Source organism: Lissotriton helveticus, chromosome 12, assembly GCF_964261635.1.
Source record: "Lissotriton helveticus chromosome 12, aLisHel1.1, whole genome shotgun sequence".
Taxonomy (NCBI): Eukaryota; Metazoa; Chordata; class Amphibia; order Caudata; family Salamandridae; genus Lissotriton; species Lissotriton helveticus.
In genome coordinates, this window is record NC_136073.1 from 428,242,910 (window position 1) to 428,270,863 (window position 27,954).

At 43.6% G+C, this 27,954-nt stretch overlaps 1 protein-coding gene across 4 annotated transcripts in view; it reads left to right on the forward strand.

Moving 5' to 3' along the window:
* FTO (FTO alpha-ketoglutarate dependent dioxygenase) overlaps positions 1-27,954 on the forward strand; it is a 1,792,536-nt gene that overhangs the window by 492,429 nt on the left and 1,272,153 nt on the right. For all 4 annotated transcript variants that reach the window (XM_078668469.1, XM_078668468.1, XM_078668471.1 and 1 more), the window contains exon 3: positions 11,859-12,477. In XM_078668469.1, the coding sequence (XP_078524595.1) occupies positions 11,859-12,477 (619 nt within the window). The remainder of the gene's footprint in view (positions 1-11,858; positions 12,478-27,954) is intronic.

Consider the following 27,954-nt stretch of genomic DNA (forward strand, 5'->3'; position numbering starts at 1 on the left):
AGGGCTCCTCTCTGTCGCCTTATCTTTTCAACATCCATATTCCACCCCTAATATACATGCTTCAACAAATGAAGGTAAAAGTCTATAACTATGCTGACGACATGCAGCTGATATTTACTATTAATGACTCAACGGACTCCAAGGAACACCATGTTGTTCATTAGGAACTGGATGAACCAAAACCAATTAAAACTAAACTTTGAAAAAGCAGAGATTATTATCCTCCACAATAAACTCATCCACTGGACTCCTGCTCACTGGCCTCCGAAACTAGGCTCTGCACCCATTCCAAAGAGCACGATAAAGAGCCTTGGCATACAAATTGATGCAGATCTATCCATGAGATCTCAGATAGGTTCGGTCACTTCCGCCTGTTTTTTCCAATTAGGGAATTCAGAAAAATTAGAAGATTCTTCAGCAGAGAGGCCAGTATTCAAATCATTATCACCTTGATCCTGTCAAAAATTGACTATTCTAAAGCAATCTATCCAGGCCTTCCATGCAACCAAAAATGTCGACTTCAGCTGATGCAAAACCAAGCTGGCAGAATCGTCTACCAACAACCCAGGCGCTGGCATGTTAGGCCGCTGAATAAGGAGTTCCACTGGCTTCCAGTGGAGAGGCAATCAATGTTTAAGACGGAGTGTATGCTTTTCAAAGCTATTCACGGCATAGGCCCCAAGTATATACCTTCTAGGATTCACAGATACTCCCCAAAGCGCACTCTTAGATCTGCACATATGAATCTATTGGTGATCCCCACATTTAGATATAAACGGACAGGAGAGTCGCGTTTCTCAATACAAGGACCTCAATTTTGGAATTCACTTCCCATCACTACGAGGCAAGAAACAGACTACATGTGCTTTAGGAAAAAGCTGAAAACATGGCTTCTTACCCAAGCATATAGTTAGACACGGACTTCCATGTATGGTGGCTTCCTAACTCAGCGCCAAGAGACCTGATGGTGTACATGCGCTTTAGAATTTTTTTATAACATAACAATTGGTAATGAACGCTTCTTGTCTGCTGTGAACCGTTTTTCTTACTTTGTCAGATTTGGTACAAATCAAAAGTATCATACTGTGATGTATTCCTATAGGTTCTGAATCGATCCCCCTATTCCTGACCCTATTCTGGTTAGTAAACTAACAAGTTAACTAGTAATCAGCCCATGAGGCAGAAAATCCCCATGATGCAGATACCGTTATCTGACGCAGTCACACTACGGCACAGGAACGTGTTATCTGATTAGGTCATAACGCTTGCGATCTAATTAGACAAGCGATATTCCTCCAGCCCCTGATAAGGCATACAGAGTTCTCATAACAAATCAAACCTATGACAACCTGGGCAAAACCCTGCGGCCATTGTTTTGATTTCACCGAGAACTTCAGTAAAAGAATGTGCTAACGAGCAAGTCGTATGACATCCTTATTGACGTATCTATGTCCATCCTTACGTCAATCTCGGCACCTTAAAGGTATAAATATTACCGATCTTGCCCTATGCAAACACACGCGTGGTGACGAGACGGAGCAGCCATACTTGCCGAAGCCAAGAGCAGAGCAGACCCCGCTGGCAGCAGCCCCGCCTTCCTGACGCGCTGAGAGACGCGCTGACTTCTCCTGCCGAGAAATCCAGCCCCGGCGTTTCTGGGTAGCCCTCGCAGGCAGCCTGGAATATCGAGACCAGAGAGAGAGATACCATTCCTCATTCATCCTAACTTCCAGGTACAGAACTGAATAACCCCTCACAGAGAATTCTTAAGTTATTCACTTGGCAAAAACAAACTTAACTTAAACTGTAACTTTCTATTCCCGCCCACGTATTAGGCTTAGGTCAGGTACACGGGGTAGGCGTATCTAGAAACACCAGTTGAGTACGTTTAGTCAAATGTATATGTGTATGTAATATATTTTATTCATTTTAAAAACATCTTATGGCTTAGAAACCATATCAATGTTTTTACAGTATTATTTTATACTATTGCTTTTAATGTATGCACTTTACTTAACTATAAGTATTGCAATAATATCGATCCATTTCTCTTGTACGAGAAAAGAGACTGATCAATAAATAACACCTTTTTATTGAACACGCCCGTCTCTTCCTTTTCTCTACATTCTGATGAGACTAAGAATGCACGTACTGACTGAGTAAAATAAATTGCCTTTTGTTCACACGACTCTCGAGATATACTCTTGATTAGGGGAGAGCAAAGTTGTCATGTTCTATGGTTGTCAGAAACTAAATCCCTTCTTGTCTAATCAGGGGAGTTAATTCTTTCCTGAACATTCGAGAAAGTTTCTAGTGAACTCTGAGCTAAGCTGGCAAACCCAAAACTTTAAGTCTAGTATCGACAGTAGTAGACCTAGTTAACGTCTGGTCTAGGCCTTTACTGCTGTAGGTATTATTCCAATGCGCAGAGCCTATTGGGATGATAGGAACTACACTACATGGCGCCCAATGCGTTTGGAAAGGGCGATAAAACTAACGTAAGACATTTAGAGTAACTCAGTCGTGCTTTCTCACTCAGACCCCTTTTTCCACAATACTCCAAAGACGTCTGGAGTGGGTGAAAGGTTATATCCGCCAGACCTCGCAGGAGGGATCTCCTATGTATGGTTCTTGGTATAATCAACGTTGAAGGATAAACAGTTCCAAAATATTGTGCATCTAACCTTTGTTTCCATAAGAAACCTGATCTGCAAACAAAAGAAATAACCATCCTGTCAGTAACATGTCAGACAATGAGGATGAAAGAGAGGCAGTTAGATTAGCAACTGAACTCGCAGCAGCTGATGCTACCATGCAGGCAGCAGACCAGGATATAATACTCATCCCGGTCATCAAAAGGAGATCTATAACTCTAAAACTTATAGAAAATGGACTGACACCTAGAGGTGGCACAGTCATATTCGTAATTGAGGCACACGAATATCGGCAGACAGAGGTATACTATTCATGGATACATTTTCCAGCAGCAAATGCTGTAACAAAGTACTTCCACTATTACAAAATAGAGGAACCTCCTAATGAGTACACTCCTTTCGAGGAGGTGGAAGTACCACTCAAATTTCAAGAGCATTTGCTCTTATTTGATGGCGCCCTAAAACATAATAATCACATCACCAGGCTCGGTCCTTTAGGTAGACCAGGAGCAACGTGGCCGGTCCTAGCCGGATACACACCACATCCAGACGCCAATGGATGCAGAAACATTGTTGAGCCCGATCAAGGTTCATGCTTTGTGCTGCCCTCAAAGGCTACCAATCCTGATGAAGGCATTCGTGGAAGCTTCACCACTACGATTGATGGGTAGTGAGGTTCAAGATGAAAGCAGCATCGAACAGGTACGACCTTCTGTCAGTAATGCAAATCAGAATGTCAATGGAGACAATCATGCGCAAGAATGCATGATTACACCTATTTCCGAGTTAGTGGAACTTTCCCAGGAAGCTGTTGACAGTTTTTTCGAAAGCCTGAATGATATGATGTTCTCTCTAGAACAGAAATAGAGACTTTTGAGCAGGCTCGCACACGGCGTTCCCTGAATTCGGCCTTCAACTTTAAAAATAAAGTCACATGAACAGATTTTCCCTCCAGTTCACGGACAGCAATTTTTCAGCAGCCCCAAATATTTTTGCATATTTTTCGGGACACTATCTTCTGCTTAAAGTAAGAACTATTCTTAAAGAACTAAGGTTTCTAAATTTTAGATAGCTTATTGACATTAGCTGCCCGCTGATACGTTCATAAATATTTTATTCTGTGATGGAATGGTCTCGAACTTTTTTTCTGTATTAAGAAGCCATTTCATGTGTAATTCTCATATACCAGAAAGCTTGAGTGCATACAATACATATGTCTGCAATTTTTCCGTATATTTGAAAAATTTCAAAATGCATTTATGTATTTTGGGGTGGTAAGGTATACACTATACTCTATAGTATGTTGTACTATGTTATACTATGCATAGATTAGTAAATATGTACATAGTTAGCGTGGAGTGGGTGTGATGTATTCCTATAGGTTCTGAATCGATCCCCCTATTCCTGACCCTATTCTGGTTAGTAAACTAACAAGTTAACTAGTAATCAGCCCATGAGGCAGAAAATCCCCATGATGCAGATACCGTTATCTGACGCAGTCACACTACGGCACAGGAACGTGTTATCTGATTAGGTCATAACGCTTGCGATCTAATTAGACAAGCAATATTCCTCCAGCCCCTGATAAGGCATACGGAGTTCTCATAACAAATCAAACCTATGACAACCTGGGCAAAACCCTGCGGCCATTGTTTTGATTTCACCGAGAACTTCAGTAAAAGAATGTGCTAACGAGCAAGTCGTATGACATCCTTATTGACGTATCTATGTCCATCCTTACGTCAATCTCGGCACCTTAAAGGTATAAATATTACCGATCTTGCCCTATGCAAACACACGCGTGGTGACGAGACGGAGCAGCCATACTTGCCGAAGCCAAGAGCAGAGCAGACCCCGCTGGCAGCAGCCCCGCCTTCCTGACGCGCTGAGAGACGCGCTGACTTCTCCTGCCGAGAAATCCAGCCCCGGCGTTTCTGGGTAGCCCTCGCAGGCAGCCTGGAATATCGAGACCAGAGAGAGAGATACCATTCCTCATTCATCCTAACTTCCAGGTACAGAACTGAATAACCCCTCACAGAGAATTCTTAAGTTATTCACTTGGCAAAAACAAACTTAACTTAAACTGTAACTTTCTATTCCCGCCCACGTATTAGGCTTAGGTCAGGTACACGGGGTAGGCGTATCTAGAAACACCAGTTGAGTACGTTTAGTCAAATGTATATGTGTATGTAATATATTTTATTCATTTTAAAAACATCTTATGGCTTAGAAACCATATCAATGTTTTTACAGTATTATTTTATACTATTGCTTTTAATGTATGCACTTTACTTAACTATAAGTATTGCAATAATATCGATCCATTTCTCTTGTACGAGAAAAGAGACTGATCAATAAATAACACCTTTTTATTGAACACGCCCGTCTCTTCCTTTTCTCTACATTCTGATGAGACTAAGAATGCACGTACTGACTGAGTAAAATAAATTGCCTTTTGTTCACACGACTCTCGAGATATACTCTTGATTAGGGGAGAGCAAAGTTGTCATGTTCTATGGTTGTCAGAAACTAAATCCCTTCTTGTCTAATCAGGGGAGTTAATTCTTTCCTGAACATTCGAGAAAGTTTCTAGTGAACTCTGAGCTAAGCTGGCAAACCCAAAACTTTAAGTCTAGTATCGACAGTAGTAGACCTAGTTAACGTCTGGTCTAGGCCTTTACTGCTGTAGGTATTATTCCAATGCGCAGAGCCTATTGGGATGATAGGAACTACACTACAATACTTATATTGCACACAAAGGCTAATATGTGCAGTTGTCAGTTCTCGGCAAGCACTGTGCAGCTCTCTAAGTTAGTGCTAATGTATATGATGGAGGGTAAATGGCTTGGCCTGTCATACGTAAATAGTGATTTTTGGATTTACAATTGTGTTGATTTTGAATGAAAATAAATAATTAGGCCTAGGTAAAATTTGTAATATACCGGCATAATTTTGGGAATTTTGTGAAATTCTTAAAATTACACAAAGATGCCACATTGCTCAATTATGTGCCATTTGAGGTACATTTTTGCAGTGAGTCCATATGACTAATACAAACAACCAGAACATCCACATCTGTTGCTCTCGCAACGTGTGTTTTTTGCACTAAAGGACAGCACTAAATGACGGTTATGCATTTCATGTAATTATGCTTAATTTTGCGTAATCTTTTACACTTTTGTCATTCAACTACAATACATAATTAAAACAAGCAATACATCTGAATTATTTTAATCTTAAATGTGCATCACGTAAAGTAAACTCTATTCTTGCTTTTAGTTTGACTCTACTAAAATCAGATGCTTATTGTGCTGCTAAGATAAGTAAAGTAATGTTTTATGAGATTTTAAAGTCCGTCTTTGAAAACACAACCCAACACATTCTGCTAGAGAAAAAATTAGCTCAAGATTCTTTTACTTGCTTATTCCAAATCTGAGCTCCATCAATGTTATTGGGTTCGCTCAGCATCTCCCGTGCCCCTAGCTCCACTGTTACTGTGCGCCACCCTCCTAGAGTCCCTCAAACTTAAAATCCAAGTTGTCATTCACGATTTTCCAGACCTCCATGTCTATCAGTGAGATTGTAGCCTGACTTAGAGGCGGTACATCTTGAAACATTCTCAACAAGCTGATGGCACCCACTACCAAAACACCCCCCTGCACCTACCACTCCTGCTCAGATGCTTTAGGACTCACCGGGAAAGGTTCATGCCTATGGGGCAAGAATGCTTAGCAGGGATTTGGTAGGCAGGCTTCGAATTGGGGTGATAGTTCTGTGGGGGAGAGGGGGTATTGCAGCAGGGTTCTCTTAGTGATATCCAAATCTGATTGGACAACCTCCTCTAGGCCAGAAGTCATCACTACAGGGACACCAGAAGGTACCAGGGCTTCCAACTGATGGTAGCTGTTCACTCACAGTGATGCCCTTAGGATGGTTTCAAGCAGTGCTTTAAATGGGCCGGTACTCACCGGTACTGAGTACCGGAACTTCTGATTTTTTTTGCCGTCAGTACCATCACTTCTCTGTAGCCATAGAGAGTACCGGTACCCTGATCCACGGCAGGCGTAGGTTACTTTTCTCCTCCAGTCCGGGGCAGAGTAATTAACTTATCTGAAGTAGCCATTTGCAGAGTTGCTGCTAGAGATTCCAGCAGCGCCCATTTGAAAGGTCCCAAACTGCAGGGAGTTGACAGGGCATATGTCAACCTGTGATTAACAGGACAGGGTCTCTAGACAGACCCTGCACTGTCCATCAGGGGCGCAGCGACCATTCAGGTGAAAGTGTCATCATGACTTTCATTTTATGTAATGAGTTAATGTTTTTTTTTACATAAAAGCATTTCTTATGTGTTTTAATATGTGCTGCAACTGGTACAGAAGTCATTATATTTAGGGCTTAGCCCCGCCCCTAGCTTCGCCCACTTGCCACACCTCTATTTTAAAGAGTACCTGTCCCTATTTTTCCCCATTTAAAGCACTGGTTTCAAGCATATTGGTAGTGTTGTGCAAATGCACGGTTCGATAACCAATCATTTAAGCTGTAACTTATCGTATTTCACATTTATGCATTTAGGACAAAATTCTGATGGCTGCGGTAATCTCGATTCGGAAGCAAGCTAGAGCTCACACCCAAACAAAAACAACAATACCCAGGCTTTTTTCTGTCTTACGTTCACCAGGCAATGCATGGCAGTATTTGTGCATAAAAAATGCATTAGTCTGTGTTTCCCATGTCCGAACAGGAGAAAAATTTTGGTAATATGTTTGCCCCATTCTGAGGTGAAGAACTGAGAATGGGAAAGTAATTACTGCACCCAGTGAATACTTCATCCTGCAGTATCAGTAGTTACCGAATGTGATATCTCCTCAAATTATGGGCCAGTTGAAAAGCAGGGCTCTGTGTTGCCAATAGTCTAACTCAGCAGAAGTGATGAGTCCATATGTTATGTTATGTTATAAAATCTTATTAAAGCGCACAGCTGCCCCAGCAAAGGGGCGTCCCGGCGCTGAATCCAATAGAAAGAAACAAAAACTGGGATCAACAAGGTAGGCAACAGAAAAAGAAGTTATTTCAAAGGAAATGTTTTAATGGCTTTCCTGAATTCACACAGACCTTCCAGTTCCCGAATGTGGACTGGTAGAGCGTTCCAACGTTTTGCTGCTAGAACGCGGAAGGAGCGTCCGCCAGCTCTACTTCGATTGAACCGGGGTACTTCGACCAGGTTTTGACCGGCCGAGCGTAGAGCCCGCGAGGGGCGTACATGTTCAGCAGTGTACCAAGCCTTTTGGGGGTAGCAAGTCTTAAGATTTTAAACGAAATGTATAAGGTCTTAAACTGTATCCGCTGAACTAGCAGAAGCCAGTGAAGTTTCCGGATCGTGGCAGAAGTTGGGCTAAATCGGGGCAGGCCTGCTAAGGCCCTTGCAGCAGCATTTTGAATGCATTGCATTCGGGCAATTTCCACCTGGTTAGCACCTAGGAGCAATGAGCATGCGTAGTCCAGTCTGGACAACACCGTAGACTGGACAATCAGCTGCCTAGTGGCTGAATCGAAGAATTTCAGGACCGGTTTCAAGCTGCGTAGAATGCCGAAACATGTTGCCGCGACTCTTTTCGTTTGGGTACTGAAGCTGAGGGCTGAGTCTAACCAGTCTCCCAGATTTTTCACTTCCGTCTTAGGTGTCGGGGCTTTCCCCAAAGTAGATGGCCACCAATGATCTCCCCATAAATGGGTATTCCTTCCAACCAATAGCACCTCTGTCTTAGCGGCATTTAATCGTAGGCTGCTAGCTGTCATTCATTCTGCCACAGCGGCCAGACCGGCTTTGAATCTAACATGATCCATGGTAGTACCCTCCGTAAGGACGACCACTAGCTGCGTATCGTCAGCATATTAGACGATGTTAAGGACCCACTTTTTGGCGACCGCAGCTAGTGGTTGAACGTAAAGGTTGAACAAGGTGGGGCTCAGTGCCGATCCCTGAGGAACACCCTGCTCAATAGCATGTGCCCTAGAAAGGAAGGGGTAGAGACACAAAATTATCTCTCGGTTAAAAAGGATCTAAACCAGGCAAGAGCCTTATCCGTGATCCCTGCCTCCTCGAGCCGGTGGAGCAAGATCTGATGGGAGACGGTGTCAAAGGCGGCACTCGGATCCAATAGGACTAGTGCCACCGTTTGCCCGTGATCAAGAGTGGAGCGAAGGTGCTCCGTCATAGCCAGGAGAGCCTTCTCTGTACTATGACCGGCGCGAAAGCCGTGCTGAGTATCATCCAGTATGTTGTTGGCATTCAATACGTTGGTAAGGATTGAATTAGCATTGGACTCAGCAATCTTCGCAGCCCAGGGAAGCAGGGAAATAGGTCTGAAGTTTTCAGGTTTCAGGGGATCTAAGGTGGGTTTCTGTAATATGGGAGAAACCCATGCCTGTTTCCATTTAGCTGGGACGATAGCGGATGAAAATGAGGCATTAATAAGCTTGTATAGCGGGGCAGAACAGCACAGAGAGGAATCTCTAAACTGGGCAGGATTGAGGGGGATCAGCCTAGCAGCCGGATTTAATATGCATAGTTAATTTATCAAACTCCTCCCAAGTGATTTCGGGAATGACCGACAATTGGGAGGCAAGGCTAAGTCTCGTGAGCGGGATGGGGCCAGGCACATTCGCAGGGGCGAATGATTGATTTATACCCCGAATTGTCTCCACAAAGAAGGAGGCCAATTATTCGCATTGAGCAGCAGAGGTGGGTATAATTCTGGCAGATTTTTTGGTGCTAAGCTCTTTAAGAATCTTAAAGATCACTTTAGCAGGATTAGTGCTCACTTTTATTTCGGAGGCATTATACTCCGCCCGAGTTCTGCAAATGGCCCTTTGATACACTTTAAGCTCTTTTAAGTAGCAGACTTTTTTCTCGGAGGAATAATCTTTCCTCCATTCACGTTCACGCCTTTTACAGGTCTTTTTCAGGACCGCCAAGGTGTCATTCTACCAGGAGTTGGCGTCCTGAGTACGTCCTTTAACCCAAGTGGCTGGTATGAGTGTATCTAGTGCCCGTGTGATCCATGCACAAAAGGAGTCGTATCCTGTTTCAACCTCATTAAGAGGACCGAAAGGGTCGGATCCCAGTAATGCGTGGAAGTCCTCTAAACGGAGCTTACGCCAAGGTCTTTTAAGCGTAGCTCTTTGGATTCTACAAGAAAGTAGAGGCAGGAATACAGAAAGTCATATCCACTAGAAAATGGTCCGACCAGGCTATTGGTGTAGGAATGGCAGTGCTGGACAACTCGATGTTCGTAAAAATCGAACAGTCGGATCATGCTCCGGATCGCAGTGGAGATTGAGATCGCCCATGACACTGAAATTAGCTGATCCTACAGCGAACTCTTCTATAATCTCCAAAAGAGTAGTATTAAATCCACATACAGATCCAGGGGGTCTATAGATTAATAGCCCCGAAAAGGTAAAATGAGTGTTAATAGCAATGCTAAAATGTGCGCGTTCCCCACTTTCCATATTGACTTTCTCAAAGAGGCAGGAATAGACAGATCTCGTGATCACAGCAATACCGCCTCCTCTGGTAGCTCTATTTACCAGAGAAATTGAATAGTCAGGGGGTAGCGCTAAGTTCGAAATAGTCGGTTGGTCATCCCTCATCCACGTTTCAGTTAAGAAGAAGATATCAGGAGATTCATCAACTATAAGATCGAGTATTTCCGCAAGATGTTTAAATACCGACCGCACATTCAGCTGTAACACCTTTACCTGTTGTTGCAAGGGAAGATTGGAATAAGTTCCTATAGTGGTGGGAGTGGGGAGAGCAAACTGGCCGCACATGCAAGTTAGCGGACCACTCATAGGATGAAGAGGGGCTAAACATCCTTGAGGATTAGAGGAACGCAGATTAAACAGATCCTCTCGAGAGTAGAACCCCCAATCGGCAAGTTTTGGCCAGCGTCTCTGGCAAGAGGCAACGTACTGGCGCGGACGGGCGCAGATGGGCCCGCCTTTGGCACGCCCGCTGCGCCCGCCCGCTGCGCGGACGGAAGGTGGTGGCCATTCTATGGGGCAGGAAGAGGGCGGGAGGATGCCAACAACTAGTCCGCAACCCTCACAATCCCCCCAAGATGGCGGCTTCCCCCTGTCTAATTCCGCGTCAGCGCCTAGTCGGCTGCGCGGGGATCAGGGTTCGGGATACAGCAGAGAAAAGGTATGTCAGCACCTAAAGCGTGGTGCAAGTTAGAATGCGCTTAGACAGTCCGCAATTTAAAATCAAAGCAAATTGCACACTTTAAAACAATCTGTCTCTGAGCCTAATCCCCCGGCTTCCGCCTCAGGGGAGTTTCAAACACTGGATATGCGTGCGAGCGATTCAGGCACGGTTTAAATCCCAGGGAGGGCGGGAGGATGCCAACAACTAGTCCGCAACCCCCACAATCCCCCCAAGATGGCGGCTTCCCCCTGTCTAATTCCGCGTCAGCGCCTAGTTGGCTGCGCGGGGATCAGGGGTCGGGATGCAGCAGAGAAAAGGTATGTCAGCACCTAAAGCGTGGTGCAGGTTAGAATGCGCTTAGACAGTCCGCAATTTAAAATCAAAGCAAATTACACACTTTAAAACAATCTGTATCTGATCCTAATCCCCCGGCTGACACAGGTTTTGCTACATTTTATTTTAATGATATATGGGAATTGTGGACCCATTGTGGGTGGTGTTTGTGGGAATTGGGGACCCATTGTGGGTGTGATTGTTAGTTAGGGGTGTATTGTATTCTGTAGCTAAGTAGAAACCAGTACCATAAGGTGTCAGTTTAATACAGCTTGTAACCAGTAGTGCTACCCTGAATGCCGAATGCCCATATGCGCACTTGTGCACCTCGTGAGTATAGACGTAAAATCGCTATATGTGATGCAGTTGTTTTATATCAGTGCTGTAATAAAAGTGCATCACGGCATGCAAAAACCGTGGCGCGTTAGGAAAGCTTCGTGGCAACTGAGCAGGAGAAAAGTGTAAAACATCTGGTTTCATCGTTTGGTGGTGGCTCATTTTTTTCCGAAAGTTAAGTTTCTGCTGTAAAATGAATCCTGCTTCCAGGTAATTACCTCCTGGTTCTGTGCTGTAAATGAAAATACGATTTAGACTCTGAAATACCTGTATTTCTGAACAGTGATGGTGTTAAATTGTTTTTCTTTTCTTCTTTTTTTCATTAGCACATGACAAAATATGGGAAGCTACTGGTGAAAGAAGCCAACATCGTGCCCAGTGAGGTGCACCAGGCGACCCAGAAGGCCTTTCTAACCTTACTCGAGCAGGGCTGCTTCTTCCAAGACTTGGTTCGGATCAAAGGGAAGGACCTGCTCACCCCGGTGTCCCGCCTTCTGATTGGACAGCCAGGCTGCACCTACAAATACCTGAATACGCGGCTCTTTGCCGTGCCGTGGCCTACCGAGCGCCACAAAGTTACGTACCACAGTGATGACGTGATGGGGGCCTGCCAGGCGCTAACCAAGTTGAATGATTACTTACACATGGAAACCATACGTGCTCTACAGGACATGGACAGCCTTGAGCATCCGGTGGCTGCCAATCAGCAAGATGCAGCTTGTTTTATGGAAAACGTGCATTATGTACAGCAAAAGCCGGGTGGGCTCGGCACAAGCAGCAGAGAGGCGTTCAATGTAACTTTGATCAACTATATGGATCCCCGGCTAATGTCCTACCTGAAGGACGAGCCTTACTTCGGGATGGGGAAAATGGCCGTCAGCTGGCACCATGACGAGAACCTGGTGGAGAGGTCAGCAGTGGCTGTGTACAGTTACAGCTGCGAAGGTAGGGATTAGAGATGAAGTGTGAGATTATGTTGTTGCTTGTGTTTAAACCTCTGAAATCCCTAAAGCCCTTTTCACGTTGCGCGCGCCGCGTCTGCAAACTCGTCTGCCAGATTAGCTTTGCCTCTAATGAAATACTTGAGAACATTCGAGAGTGTTTGCTGGGAAGGCCTCCGGCCTCTTTCCTCCCTCAAGGATCAGATGCCCTCTTTCAGTGGCGTAACGAAAGTTAAGGGGGCCCCCTGCAAAGAACATGGTGCCCCCTTCCTCAGTGGCGTAATGAAACTTGAGGGGACCGCCTGCAAAGTACATGGTGCCCCCTCTCCCTCAGTGACATAATAAAACTTGAGGGGGGCCCCTGCAAAGAACATGGTGCCCCCCCTTCCTCAGTGTCGTAATGAAACTTGTGGGGGCCGCCTGTAAAGTACATGGTGCCCCCACTCCCTCAGTGGCATAATGAAATTTGAGGGGACCGCCTGCAAAGTACATGGTGCCCCCTCTCCCTCAGTGACATAATAAAACTTGAGGGGGGCCCCTGCAAAGAACATAGTGCCCCCTTCCTCAGTGGCGTAATGAAACTTGAGGGGACCGCCTGCAAAGTACATGGTGCCCCCACTCCCTCAGTGACATAATAAAACTTGAGGGGGGCCCCTGCAAAGAACATGGTGCCCCCCCTTCCTCAGTGTCGTAATGAAACTTGTGGGGGCCGCCTGTAAAGTACATGGTGCCCCCTCTCCCTCAGTGACATAATACAACTTGAGGGGGGCCCCTGCAAAGAACATGGTGCCCCCCCTTCCTCAGTGTCGTAATTAAACTTGTGGGGGCCGCCTGTAAAGTACATGGTGCCCCCACTCCCTCAGTGGCATAATGAAATTTGAGGGGGCCGCCTGCAAAGTACATGGTGCCCCCTCTCCCTCAGTGGCTTAAAGAAACATGAAGGGGGCCCCTGCAAAGTACATGGTGCCCCCTCTCCCTCAGTGGCTTAAAGAAACATGAAGTGGGCCCCTGCAAAGTACATGGTGCCCCCCCTTCCTCAGTGTTGTATTGAAATTTGAGGGGGCTCCCTGCAAAGTACATGGTGCCCCCTCTCCCTCAGTGGCTTAAAGAAACATGAAGGGGGCCCCTGCAAAGTACATGGTGCCCCCCCTTCCTCGGTGTTGTAATGACATTTGAGGGGGCTCCCTGCAAAGTACATGGTGCCTCCCCCCCACGCTCTGGACCCAGTCAGGAGCTCCCAGGCGAGGTGAGGTCTGCTGCCCGTGCACAGTGCTGGAGGGGCCCCTGGAGCTCAGGCTCCCCCCCCCCCCCGCACAGCAGGAGATATTGCTACGCAACAACTCTCCTTCGTCTCCTTTCCAATCTCCCATTACGGCAGACGGACCCAAAAAAAGAATTCTGTACTCCAGTACTGCTAATTTAGTCCTGCTGGTCTGATCTGCAACACTGTAAGTAGACTTAAACAATCCTATAATGTACTCCGTAATACTGAGCCAAATATCCCAACATCAAATTCTGACCCGGGGCGCCCACAGGTGCACTTTCTTGCTCTCATATAATGTTTCATCCTGGTTGACTTCACCGCCTTTATTACAACTATTTGTCAAATATGGACCCCCTCCTGCTTATTTTACTGCTTTACGTACTATGCATAGAGCACGCTGTGCAGTCATTGTACGAAGGTGTTTCTGTGTTTTGACAGAACTGTGCAAGTTCTTGCCCAAGCATGTTACCACTGTTAGTACAAATATTTGACACATAAGCCTGTGTATTTTAACAAATGCATATATAATCACTGGGCTGGGGACAAATTCACACTGCTTCTCACAATGAGGTGCATTATCGGCCTGCTTTATTGACAAATACATATCTAACTGCTGTGCTTGTATCCAGTGTCTTGCGCATTGTGTTACAAGGGTGAGCCCAACAGTGTTTGATATTAATAGTGAAAAATGTGTTCACAACGTCCTAAGTCAAATCAGGTTTAAACAAAAAAAAGTAAAAGCCAAAGTAAAGTCCTTTGGGGATATGGATTATTTCCTCTCAACAGCCGCATGTTTTTTTTCTTCTTATGTTTATCGATAGCATACTTCAAGTCATGCGTCAGCCAGGAGTGCTTGTTGCTGGCGGGAACCGTAGTTTTCCCTTTTGTGGGTCATCAGAGGGAAATTACTCAAGAAACTTGAATTCTCCTGGCATCTAGCCAAGAACTACATTGTTCACTGCACCTTTAGAGCTTGCCGTGTAAGATAAATATGGTGTATGCTGGGGCACCACACAGAATGTCTCTCATGCAGGAGTTGGTTAAAGCTTCTCCTATGGATCACTACTATGGAAATGCTGATTAATATTATCTCATTTTTGCAACAAGGAGAGTGTGTATGAGCCGAACTAGATAATTGTACTCCATTTCACCCACCCCAACATTTATCTCCAGCAGCTCGGCACTTCCACCCTAAATCTAACGATTAGAGTCACATCCCTCTTCGACATCAGGCCCAACAAATTAGCAGAGTAATAAATATAATGACTGGAAATACGCAATAACTGAGTTCTTGATCAATGAAAACTTAAAGGGTTTTATTACAAAATCTCAAAATAGGCAACGCAAATACAAAATATATGCCACAAAGGCTCAGGTACAGAGTACATGGAACAATTCTGATTATGCAGAAATTATTGACATAAACCTATTTATTAAGGTAAAGGAAGTCTTCCATTAGCTTACACAGAAACAGCACAGTCCATAGATGCACCACACAATAGGAAGCATTTTCAAACAAAGACTCACACACCAGTGTTGTAGCAAGCCTGGATCACAACTACCAGCGTAAGTGTCCTGCAGAATGTTACATTAGGAACACAAAGTTTAATTCACAATACATGCTCTTTAAGCAAATAACCAATTGCATCAGAATGTCCTGTGCTCCCGGTGGGACATTGACTGGGAGGGGTAAAGAGCAAGAGCAAGATGAACAGGAGACCAAAACAGCATCCATTTTAATAAATTGATGTCTCTACAAAAAAGTGGCATAATTAAACTATATTAATAAACACACTTATAAGCCTCTAAATAAAATCGTTTTAAATGCAACATTAATATGTCATCGATTAAGACTACTCTCACCATAGAAATCATTAGTATTTAGAAACAAATTGGCACCCTAAATTGCACATTTATAAAAAGCTTTAACAGGTTCTTAAAACTGAAGCTTCTCCAAATGTTCAAGAAGTCCAATTGCAGAATTGATCAGCCTCACCTTTGAGTTCTCCATTAGTCATTCAGGTGGACTTGTGTCTGCAACACGGCAATATACTCAAACCAATAGAACTTTCAAGATGTATTCATGCGGTGACCACTGTGGCTTCTATTTGGGAGAGTGCAATGTTCGTTACTAGCGCAGAAGGATCCTTTTGGGCATAAATAATGCAGTGCACAGGGTTTTCACTAAAATCATGGCCCATCTGAGGTACATGGTTACCCTGTGAGGAACAACTTCTTCATGGAATACCTCTGACCGAGTAAATTAGAGAGGCCTGCCTTTCTCCTAATGAGTGAAAATGCCAGGGTAGTCACATGCTCAGCCCTTTTTGGTGTTTGAAATGATTGCTTTGGGTTTTCCCAACTTAACTCCCATCTCAGAGACCTACCCACCTTATGTGATGTCAATAGAACTGTCTCAACCTATAAGGTGCCAGTGTCTTAAAAACAGATACCTATTTTAAAACTCCATCCTGTGTTAGAAAACTGCCAGCCTGTCTTTCTTGGGCAGGATATTGGAGAAGATTGACTTCTTCCAGCTGGACAGATGTTCAGAGGCGGTTTGTGTGTTTTTTAATGTTGCACTCATTGCGTTTAGAGAGGGGCCCAAGACAGACTGTGCTCTGTGCAATGTGTTTATGGCTATTGACAGTCAATGTATCCCCATCCTTGTCATGTTGTAGCTGCGACGTTTGTTACCAATGATCTTATTTTGTTCTGAGGAGCATGTGAAGTCTATCAGGTATATCAGCGGATAGTCCTGAAATAGGTTGTCTCCTTTGTGTATGGATGGGTCTCCCTTGGACTGGTCTTTCATTGGGTTTTGCAGGAGTCTGGACATCTAACCCTTTGTTTATGTGTGTATGTTAGGCCACTGATTGATAATCTGGTAGCATGATCTGCAATGCCATCATTCAACTAATGACACTCAGTTTCGATGTCCCTTGCCAAGGCAGCCTTAAAACATCAATTGACTACCTGGCAAGCTGCCTTGCCAAGGTATTTCTTTCTTTAGAAACTAAGTGGCTGAACGAGTCAGAGAATAATGAAAATATGATTGCAAGATAGTCACACGTGATCGTGTTAGCGGAAATGTGACATGGCAATAATTGATGATGCCTATCCTCTGCTTGTGTCCCAAGTGCATTACGTTTGTCTTCTCTGCACTATTTCCATAAGCAGCAACTTTGCTACAGTGAAGGAGTGAGAGTTTTGTGTTTGAGAAAAGGTAGGAGATGGCGCTCTCTCAGGTGGACTTCAGAAGAGAATTTCATGTGTATGTTCACGCTTTATGGCACATTTGTGCAACACAAATGCTCCGAGCCAGACATTTCTTATGCTTGAGACCCAGAGGCTTCAACTACAGCAGAACATTGTCTTGCCAGAAACCACAATCATATAACCCCCACCTTGAACAGCTCACATTGGTTACCTGTTATCTTCTGCTTGAGGTTCATGCTTGTCCTAACTCAGGTTCTCAGTTTTTAATTTTTTACTGATTTTGAAGAATGGAAAACAATCTGTTTTCTTGTCTGTATATACTTTAAGAAAACTGAGCTATTAAGAAATGTGTTCTTCTTTTGGGTGGTCTCCATGATGTTAGTTATGGCCGCCAGGGTGACAACTGCGAATTTGGAGAGGTCACTGGGTTTTTTGGGAAATTAAATGCATATTGTTGCTATAAATGTAAAAAAAAGTGTCAATTAAGCCTACCAACTTTTGTAATATGCATTGTGGCTGTTATTAACGATATAATGTAAAACTGTGTGTATTTGCAGGGAACATAGCTGAAAAGGATTGAGTTTAATAATGAAGCTTAAGTAGCTATAAAAGTGAACATGTGCTAGCACTGTAATGCTAATGTTTCCTGCTGAGTGTATTCTATGTTATGTCTACTTGGCACAATACAAAACCTGAAGGGTAAGTGTACATTTCTCAGTAACTTAGTGAGAAATAAACTAGTTGCAGCTCAGTTTTATTCATTAACCAAATTAAAAAACAATAAGATGAGAAAAAATAAATATGGATACATGTAATGGCATATTTAAAAAAATTACATTATAACCGGAAGCTAAAATCAAAATGGCCTCTATGGTGGCATGAATGGCCCATGAAAGGCGAGTGGCTTCGATCTAGGATCCTGAGACGGTAGAGCTTTCAGACTGGGCCAGAGGCAACAGATCCATCTTTGATGTGTTGCGTTCATGACGGAGCCTACAGCGTGAAACAGTGGCTGATTCCTTTTCATTCCAACCTGAAGAAGCTTTCTTGTTGGGTGTTTCATCATCAATGTTTACTTATGTTTTTTGTTATGTGTATCATGGAATACAATTTTGATGCCCCATTAACTCTGGGAATGTTCTCCCAATGGAGAGGAAAAAAATATGATATGGAGAGGTGATTCACAGCTATTTGATCCAGACTCTTCTCTTGGCATAGCCCTCTTCACATCTCCCAATGGTCATCACTCCTCTTCATTGCTGTAGACTTTTAGAGAAACAAACAAAATGCATACTGATTTCCAACTGAATAGCTTGAAATACCTTTCTCTATGCCCCTTTGAGAAGGTATTGGGTTACTCCTTAAGGAAGAAAGATCTCTCTTCAACATTTGGTACATGTGAGTATCCGGGTGTACTATAGGATATGGCTATGGAGCCTTATAGTGGAGTACACTCGCAGAGACCTTCCTGGCTCCAGTCAGTATTGTTTACTCAACCTTTGCTCAACATTGGGTAGCTGTGGCTGTGAACAGTAAGTTTTGGCAAAGGAGCTTAGTGTAAATCGTTTAACAGCACCATACAGCAGAATAAGAAAATCTCACACCAATAAAAAGACATAACAATTTATAAAAGTAGAGCATATTATTATGAATTTTTAGAGACCATGATCATTAGAATTCACCGGAGGGATCCGGAGATACAGATTTTATGACTTATCACTTTTTTTTCACAACATATTTTATTAGATTTTAAAACCACATGGTCCGGAAGAATCCGGAGAGGATAGAGTACATACATCTGTACAGGAATAAAGCTTTGTGTCCAGGTCGAGGACCATCTTTGACAGTACTGTAGAATGAAGACCAATATACAACATTACAACACAAAACATTACGCAGTAACTTGGCTGGGTTCCCACCTCCCCACCTCTCTGCTACCACTTGTACATATAAACGTCGGATTATGAAGTGATAATTGAATCTCGCCCAAACAACATAATTTCGGCATCTAATTGTTGAGCAATTGTAGATTGTGGCTCCAGAGCTAGACTTCGATAGTCTGCCCATCTTTGCCATATTTTGGAATGTTTCTGTGGGCAGCCTGCCTCGTGCCTTGAAAATCGGTACTTCCAGACCCATACTGAAATCAATACCCCTCGTCCCCCCCCCCCCCACCAAATGGGCAGGCTCTTCACCTTCCATTATCTGACTATGTCACTTTTAGCTAATGTGAGGCTGAGAAACCGCGAATGCCATTTATATCTGTTGCCCCCACCCCCCTCGGTGCTGTGTAATAAAAGGAGTATTTTTATCACTTTTAAATGCAACTGCAAACAAGCATTGGCAAATATTACGTTTGGAATAGTTAGTACGAGTGTTCCGGCACGGCTTGGTCGACCAAATCTGAAAGGGACGATGTCTAGGAGACCATAAAAATAGATTGAACAGTAACCTGGCCACCAGAGCATTTTTTAAGCAAGTTCTCTACTTTAGAACAAAGCTGCCAAAGGAATAAGTGGAGTGGTCCAGATGCTGAAGGATGCAGACAAAGATGCTCAAAAGGGATACTCTGGTTGTGGTGCGATCGAGGGTGGTGTCTTGGTGGTAGTTCCTTGGGACCATCGGTGATGTGAGGCAACTATGACCATGGAGATTGGCATTCCTCAAAGTCCTCTACATTGCAATAGGTGCTCAGTGGCTTCTGCACTACTGGTTACAAAGCACCACGGTTGGATGCAATACCTTTGGTGGGGACTTGTGTCCTTTACTTCCAAAGAATCTGGTCTCTGACAGCTCTCCTGGGTTGAGCAGACACTGGTGCTAGTTTTGGCTATCTCGAATTCAGTTGTTGGTGTGCCTCTTGACTGGTAGCAGCTAGTCTTCTGCGAGGGCTACCCCTTTGTAACTTTGGGCTCTTTCAGCTCTTGTGTTCCTGCAGCTGGTTCCAGGGGATCAGCCACCTGATCCGTGGAGTCACTGTTCTTGTTGAAGCTGGTAAATCAATTTTTCCTAGGGTCGGGATCCACAGGCACGGTCCCAACTCACTAGCCCAAAGGTGCAGCAGGTGCAGTCCTCAGTAGTGCAGCCTTTCGCGCAATTCAAGGCCGCAGGGCAAGCCTTCTTCTGTCTAGTGTTCTTCACACATGAACTCAGGGTATGGTGTTAGGGGGCCCCATTTATCTCAGAAACATACCCTGAGGATACAATGCGGTCACTAGCCAATGGGCTACTGGGGCCTCCTCCTCTTTAGTGACAAAGTTCCTGTGATGTGTGGCACTTTGCTATCCTATCTTGCCCCTTTCAACATGGCACAACCCTTCCTTGGTCATGAGGAGCAGAGTAGCCCACCTTAGGAGTGTGGCTACTAGCGGGCTACCCACCCACAGGAAAACCGGTTTGTGCACTGGTTTCCCTCTCTTGGACCTGTATCCTAATTGTCTGGAGGAACAAACGTCATCCTGCTCAGGTTGCTTGTTACCAGTGGCCCTTCAAAGGAAGCTTCACCTTTGACGCCTTCCTTTTAGGCTAACACCCTGACTGGCCATCCTGGGAGAGGAGGTAACACAGCACCCTGCTGCAACTGCCTTTGTTCCTGGGCCTGGGAGCTGTTAACACATCTCCCCAGGTGGTCAGACACCTGTTATTGTGTAATGACCTGTGTGAGGCCACTGCAGTAGCTGGAGTGCAGAGTAGCTACTTTCTAAGAGAACCATAACTTTAATAGTGACTTTAAATCCAACCTGGCCATCAGGTTGGGTTCAATGTCCTTATTAATTTGTTACCTTACTGGACCTTGTGAGGTGGTCCCATTCATGCGTTAGATGAGTTTGAGTGCAAACTGTTTAACCCTGTTTTAACCAGTGAGGCTCCTAACCTTCCCCAGCAAAACGACACATTTGGAAGTGTTGCTGGAAATTCATATTAAAGCACATCTTACTTAAGAATATATTGCTTTCTGCCATAGGACTCTATAGGCCTTTTTTAGGGGAGCCTTACATACATAACTTAAGGGAAGTTGTCCCTTTGCCATTAGGTGTAATGGCAGAATCAAGTTAGCAGTGGGATACACTGCCCTTTTAGTCTGCAAGGCAGGCTGGCTTCCATTTTACCTCTTTCAAACGTACTATGGCACAAACAGTGCTGCAGTCCTGTGTGAACACTCTGCCTTACATGCATGGGCACCATGTACTAGGAACTTATAGGTAAGTCAGTACTTGCCGATTGGGTGTATCCAATTAGACGTAACTTTTGTGTAGGGTTAAACACTGGCACTGAGGTCTGGTTAGCAGGCCTCAGTGAACTCTCAAAGTCGAAAACCAGCAGCATCAGTCCAAAAAAGTGGGGGTGAACATGCAAAAAGATGCATTTCCTTACAGTACACATTTCCATATACATGACTTTGTTACTTTGGTGCCGGAAGATCCAGGGACTCTTTTTCGTATGATAAATGACCTCTGTGGGAGCAGAACTCAAACTGCAAAATCTTGGACACCCCAAAATATTACCTTCAGAGATTCTGTTCTGTCAGGGACTGACCTTTCATTAAAGAACACTCTCCTCAACATCAGATCCAACATTAATTTAGCAGAGTAATAAAAAAGTAACTGGGACCACTCAATACCCACATTCTAGATCACAGAAAAGTAAAGGGTTTTATTACAAAAATCTCAAGTTAAGTATTCCAGGGAAATGCAAAATATGTGCCCTGAAGATACGTGGGACATATTCAGAAATCCGAATCTTTTTTAAGTCCCAAAGAGCAGCAAAAATCATAAAGGAATGGACAGTCTTAGGGGGTTTTATGCACATTTTATGAATAGGTAATAAACTGCAAAATCTGCATGGCGTGACTAGTGATAACAGCTATTGGGCAAATCAGAACAGCAATTGTCACAATAAACTGTATAATACTAACCCATTTTTAAGAAAAGCTTTAGCAGCTTCTTCGCTGTTGATGTCTGGAAATGCACAACACAGTATGGAACATTTTCAAAGACCCACACACCAGTGTATTGCTACCAGGCCCACATCGGAACTATAGTGGAAATGTCCTTGGACTTTAAATACTTTTGGAACACGATCAAAGTTTCATTCACAATTAGTTTAATAATTCATGCTCTATAAGGAAAATAACAAGTTACTTTACAGTGTCCTGTGCTGTGCAAGGACTGTAGGGAGGGAAGACAATTCAGGGAGACATCGATTGAGAGCGGTAATGAGCAGTAGCAATATGAACAGATCACCAAACAGCATCCATATTAAAAAAAAATGGAGTCTCTGCAAAAATGTGGCACTAATAAACTACATTAGTAATCATAGTTCTAAATGTCTAATAAAAATCATTTCAAGAGCAACATTAATAACTCCTCATTTAAGACTAGTCATAATAAAAATCATTAGTACTAAAACAAATTATTGACACTCAGAATTGTGCATTAGCTAGAACTTTAACATCTCTGTGAATGTGATCAAGTGTGATGGCAACTGTTGTCAGTGTGCTCTATCGAGCATCCAACAGGATGACCTTTTGTCTAACCAAACCTCGAGACACTTTTTGCAGTAAATTCCCATACCAGTCCTTACACATTTTCTTAATCAGTTTGAAGCTGACATAGAATATAATGGGGTTCGCGACAAAAACTATATTAGCACACCCCACCTCTGAATCTCTTGCTTAAGGATGGGCCAGTGTTGATTATATCTTCTTCCAGTGTTATCCTAGTTAATTAATAAATACATGTGTTTTTTTAATCTAGAAATTGTTTTCTGTTGTCTAACAGCGATCACTCCTGCATGAAGCTTCCTGCATCCCTATTTTCCCCCTGAAGGTTAAGACTTGAGGTCAGCCATTTAGTTGCCCCTTATTCCGAGAATAAAACCATATTTGATATTTGTTAGGGGCGATCTAGGAAGATTTTAAGAGACCACCTAGTTTGTATTACCCAAGGGGAGGGCCCTGCAGCAAAAAGCATTGGAGTGTCTAAGTACTCTTTATAAAGTTACGAAGAACACTCAATTTTACCAAAGAGACAAAGCTCCAGTTCTGGTCTTTTCTTTAACTTCTCATTATTTCCAGGTGTCCAACAGGACTACAATTCCCAGGATTCAGTAGGTTGTTCAACTGAGCCCAGAAGCGGAGCACTGCATCATTCCTGGAACCGAGTCCTCTGGTAACCTTAACTCTTCACCCAAGTTAGGACCTGCGGTATCTACTCTGTTGTGTCTTTTCGGCCACAACACATTTACAGTAGAAACCACGTTGTATAGGGAATCAATTTAGCACCTACAATGAAAATGATTTGTTCTACTGCCAGATAAGGACGTCCGAAATTAGATTTTAAAGATGAAAGCAGATGAGAAGCATGCCTTCGTTTATCTGAGTTATTCAGAAATCCCCGCCACTTTACCCCTCCACCTCAGAAGCTTTTAGAGCTTCTCACGGTCGCAGATAGCCCGCGCCTTTCTGCTACACGTGACAGCACCGCCTTTTGTCTTCAGTTACCAGATGAGAAATGAGACTTATAATTCATAGAACTAACCTTTACATACGTCTGGGAAATTCTCCATTTAAAGAGACAGCAGGATGGAGCCATTATCCTCATTAAGTGCTAAAAGGAGATCTATTTCAGCTGCCCCCGGGGAGATAAAAGTCACTTTGCAGGAATGAAAGCTTTGGGTTGCGCGTGGGTGCCTGCTCCGTGACTTCCAGGTTATGCGTTATAAATTTACTACTTAAAATTACAGTTTTTATTCGTACGTGTTCGTCCACGGTACAGTGGAAACCAAATGGCTTTTGCGAGTCCATCATTTGCCCTGTCTGCTCCAGAGCTCGTTGAGCACTTACCGACAGATTACCTCTGATTATATGATAACCCGGCGGAACGCAGCTTCGGCGCCATCCATCAAACAAGGAAAAAGATGATCCTGTCTTTTTACAGTCCGCGCGCGGACTATAAGTCAGGCGCGCGGGTGCATAAACTGCTGCCGAAGCTCATCCCACGTATCTTTCCTTCCTTCAGTTCGCTAACCAGTTTGTCTTTGCATTTTGGCACGCACCAGAGGTGGGCGAGTCAACAATTGAACGAGGAGAGCCGAGGCTCGGCTCGTCCACCCGCTCCAAGATCCGAGCCAAATGTCTGGCTCGGATCTTGGAGCCCGTGGACGAGCCGAGCCCTGAAAATGTATAAATCAAACGGCACGTAAAATATGATAGTCTCTTCAAACTTAAAAAAAAGTGCATTTCTTTAACATGTGAAACGTTGACATTAATTTTTTACATCATGTAAAACCAGTATGTGGCCCATATTATTATACAGCAACATTAAAGTCTATTAAATCAAACACACAGGTTTTGTATAACGGGTATTCTGAATGCTCATGTTTGAAAGTGCTTTTATACCTGATAATGAAGAAAACGTGTTTTGGTGAAATATTATATTTGCCTAAGATCACACAATATGAGCGGAGCCGGGAAGCTGCAATTTATCCAGGTTTTCTTGTAATTTTTTGTACAAATCAGCCAATACATATCTTTTGGTCTTTCCGTATGTTCAGGAATTGTTTATACCTCTTTGTGCATTTTTCTACAGTTTTTATTTAGAGGAACTCAACCCAATGATGTAGGGGCGCTTCACATGAGCACCAGTTACATTACACAATGTCAGCAGTGCTTTAAATGGGCCGGTACTCACCGGTACTAAGTACCGGCACTTCTACATTTTCTGCCTTTGAGTACCAGAACTTTCTCTTGTCTCAAAGAGAGTACCGGTACTCATGGGGCAGCAAACAAACTGAGTGCAATTTGGCCTGTAAAGAAAGAAGCATGACACAGCTGAGGAATCGGTCTGTGAAGGGTGAAGTGTTAATCTCCCTTTACAATCTGCTAATCAAGCAATGCCCATATCTATTCAATCAAAGCAGGCTGGGAGTGGAGACAATTGCACTGTAGGTGTGCGAGAAGGGCCTGCTAGGAGACACGTCTCCTGACTCGGGAAACCTAAGAGTAGGCTTCCCGCTGGCAACGATTTTTTTTGATGCACATAGATTAGCCTGGATGGGGCAACATCGGTACGATCTGTAAGTACCTATGCGCACAGTGACGGCGTCACAGCATTTGATCCCTTTCAATCGAAAGAGGCCGCAGCGACCGGGGGCCTCTTTGTCTTGCTGGGAAAGTGTGGAGCCTGCGGCTTCAGATACAGGCAGGTTGAGGGCATCATAGTATCTCGTGTTCATCCCAGGTGCTCACACCAGCTAGTAATGGTTTGTTACTGGTTTTTGTGTTATATACCACATGGCAGACGATGTATTTCAACAAGTCGACATTATCATAAAATGACAAAATAAATAATTCTAAATCCTGTCGAGCAATCTAATTTCTATTGCTATATTTGTCAGCAACAGCAATTCAATAATATGAACCTAATCACATTAACAGCAAAAATTTTTTTTTTCATATAAATAGACAATTTCTCAACTGATCAGTAGTCAATCACTGGGATCAAAAGATAACATAGGAAATTTCAATCCAAAGTTCTTTTCTGTTTAACGAGTTCTTTATTCACTCGAAGTTTTCCAAAGTTCCACGTTTTTCAAAGGTCAAATCAAAATTCAGATTTCACAACTTCATTATACATCAGCACCAGCCAACACGTGTTTCGTTGGGCAATTATCAATGCCAATCAACTTCATCAGGGCTTGAAAAAAAGATCAATGTCCTTCTAATATTTAGGAGTTTCTGCACTTATTTGGCTTTGAAAGCAACAATTCCTTTCTCCGTTTTTCACTCCCTCCAATATTTATGATTTGGAAGTTATTTGCGCTCTAGTCAGTCTAATATTTCTCTCGATCAGTGTCCCGCATTCTTAATACGCAGTGCGTATTGAAAAACGGAGAAAGGAATTGTTGCTTTCAAAGCCAAATAAGTGCAGAAACTCCTAAATATTAGAAGGACATTGATCTTTTTTTCAAGCCCTGATGAAGTTGATTGGCATTGATAATTGCCCAACGAAACACGTGTTGGCTGGTGCTGATGTATAATGAAGTTGTGAAATCTGAATTTTGATTTGACCTTTGAAAAACGTGGAACTTTGGAAAACTTCGAGTGAATAAAGAACTCGTTAAACAGAAAAGAACTTTGGATTGAAATTTCCTATGTTATCTTTTGATCCCAGTGATTGACTACTGATCAGTTGAGAAATTGTCTATTTATATGAAAACATTTTTTTTTGCTGTTAATGTGATTAGGTTCATATTATTGAATTGCTGTTGCTGACAAATATAGCAATAGAAATTAGATTGCTCGACAGGATTTAGAATTTTGTATTATATCTTGGAGTTATCCGAGATTACTTGAGGAAGTTTGGTAACCCTCCTCCCAGTCTTGTAGCAATCTTTAGAAAAATAACGTTTAAATTACAATTTAGCCATACTCACAGCTGAGCGCCCTTAGTCCTAGTTGCCTTTTGGTTGTTATTGACAAAATAAATACATCTGATTTGAGGGGGTTCGGATTCCACAAAAGAGTTGGCCGGGTGGTGTGAAATATTTCGGACTCTTTCCTGGGGTTGCCCACACTTCATTGACACACATCTTTCTACAGAGCCGTGGAAGGGTGCGGCTTCAGCTGTTGCGCTACTCTGTGCTTACCTTCAGTCTTAGACTCTTACTTAGCCAAGCAAGCGTTAGGTAGGAGGCAGAGACAGGCTTGCATCTCCCCTTTCAAGTTGACGACTAGGCTTCCAAACCGGCTTCAGAAGAGCCAATAAGTTGGATCAATACAAGAAATGAAAACTCGTGCGATGGAAAAGGTAAAGGGTTTTGTTAATGGCGTCACTCTCAGAACAAAAATGGTATTTTATATGACAACTCAAATAGCAGAATTGCATACATGCCAACATTTCAACTTCGATAAGAGGGAGAAATATTCGCGGGCGGAAAGACCTGAATAACGTGTAACACGAAACGGGTCAGGCGTAACACAAAATAGATTGCAGGCAGTGGTGGCTGGTGACATTTGAAAGTTGTGGGCTGTAAACATCTGTGGGAGTGCACTGCGGCGAGCGAGCACTGCTTGCGAGCCTGAATACCTTATGGAGGGTTCGGGGGTTCACCCCTGAGAAAATTTTGAAAAAAGAGTGGTTAAATGGTGCATTTTCAAGCAAATTTGAGAAGCAAGAATGTTGATAAAGCAATTGTGAAAGTGCAGTGTATATTAATAAAGGGATGTCAAAAAACAACATGTAGATAGAAATGTTTCTGAAGCTAGGCCCTGCCAGTGCCACGCACCTCTGACCAGGCGCGCAACACCCATTGGGCTCACAGGGCTTCAGCCCCCCCCCCCCGTCGTGTGTGTCAGCCCGGGCTGACACAGCTTTGCGGGCTGGCGAGCATCTCGTTGCATCCGCACCCGAGTACTTAACAGGTCTTTAAAAGACCATTTACTTGCAAATTAGGTGTTTGTTGTATGTTGACCCCTTCTTACAGTCACTCTGTCTGTGGTTGGAAGAGTTAGCCCACCCCGAAATATATATCAGCCCCCCCCCCCCCCGAAATTTGGCTCTAGTTGCCCGCCTGCCTCTGACCACTATACACTCTGCGTGCCAGAAGAGCCTAGCGTCAGAAACATTTCTATTGTCAGGTTTTTGAAGCTAGGCCCAGTGCTGGCAGTCAGTGTGTATGCTTCTCAGAGGTGAGTCACGCGTGGCAGGGCCTGTAGCTTCAGATTGAGAAACATTTTCTGCATCAGTCTACGTTCTCTCTCTATAAACACTAACACTCTTTAAAGTGCAGAGTCTCTCTGCACTTCAAAGAGTGTTAGTGTTTAGAGTGGGAACGCGACCCAAAGGTAATTCAGAACTGCTTTGGATGAAGGCGCACATTTGCTTGGTGTGACTGTCCTCCAATTGTTCCAATTGCCTCTGACGGTCACTGATAACATTTACGTTTGGGCCATAGAGACTACGAATGCTGAAACTATAAACAATAGGCTATTTACGA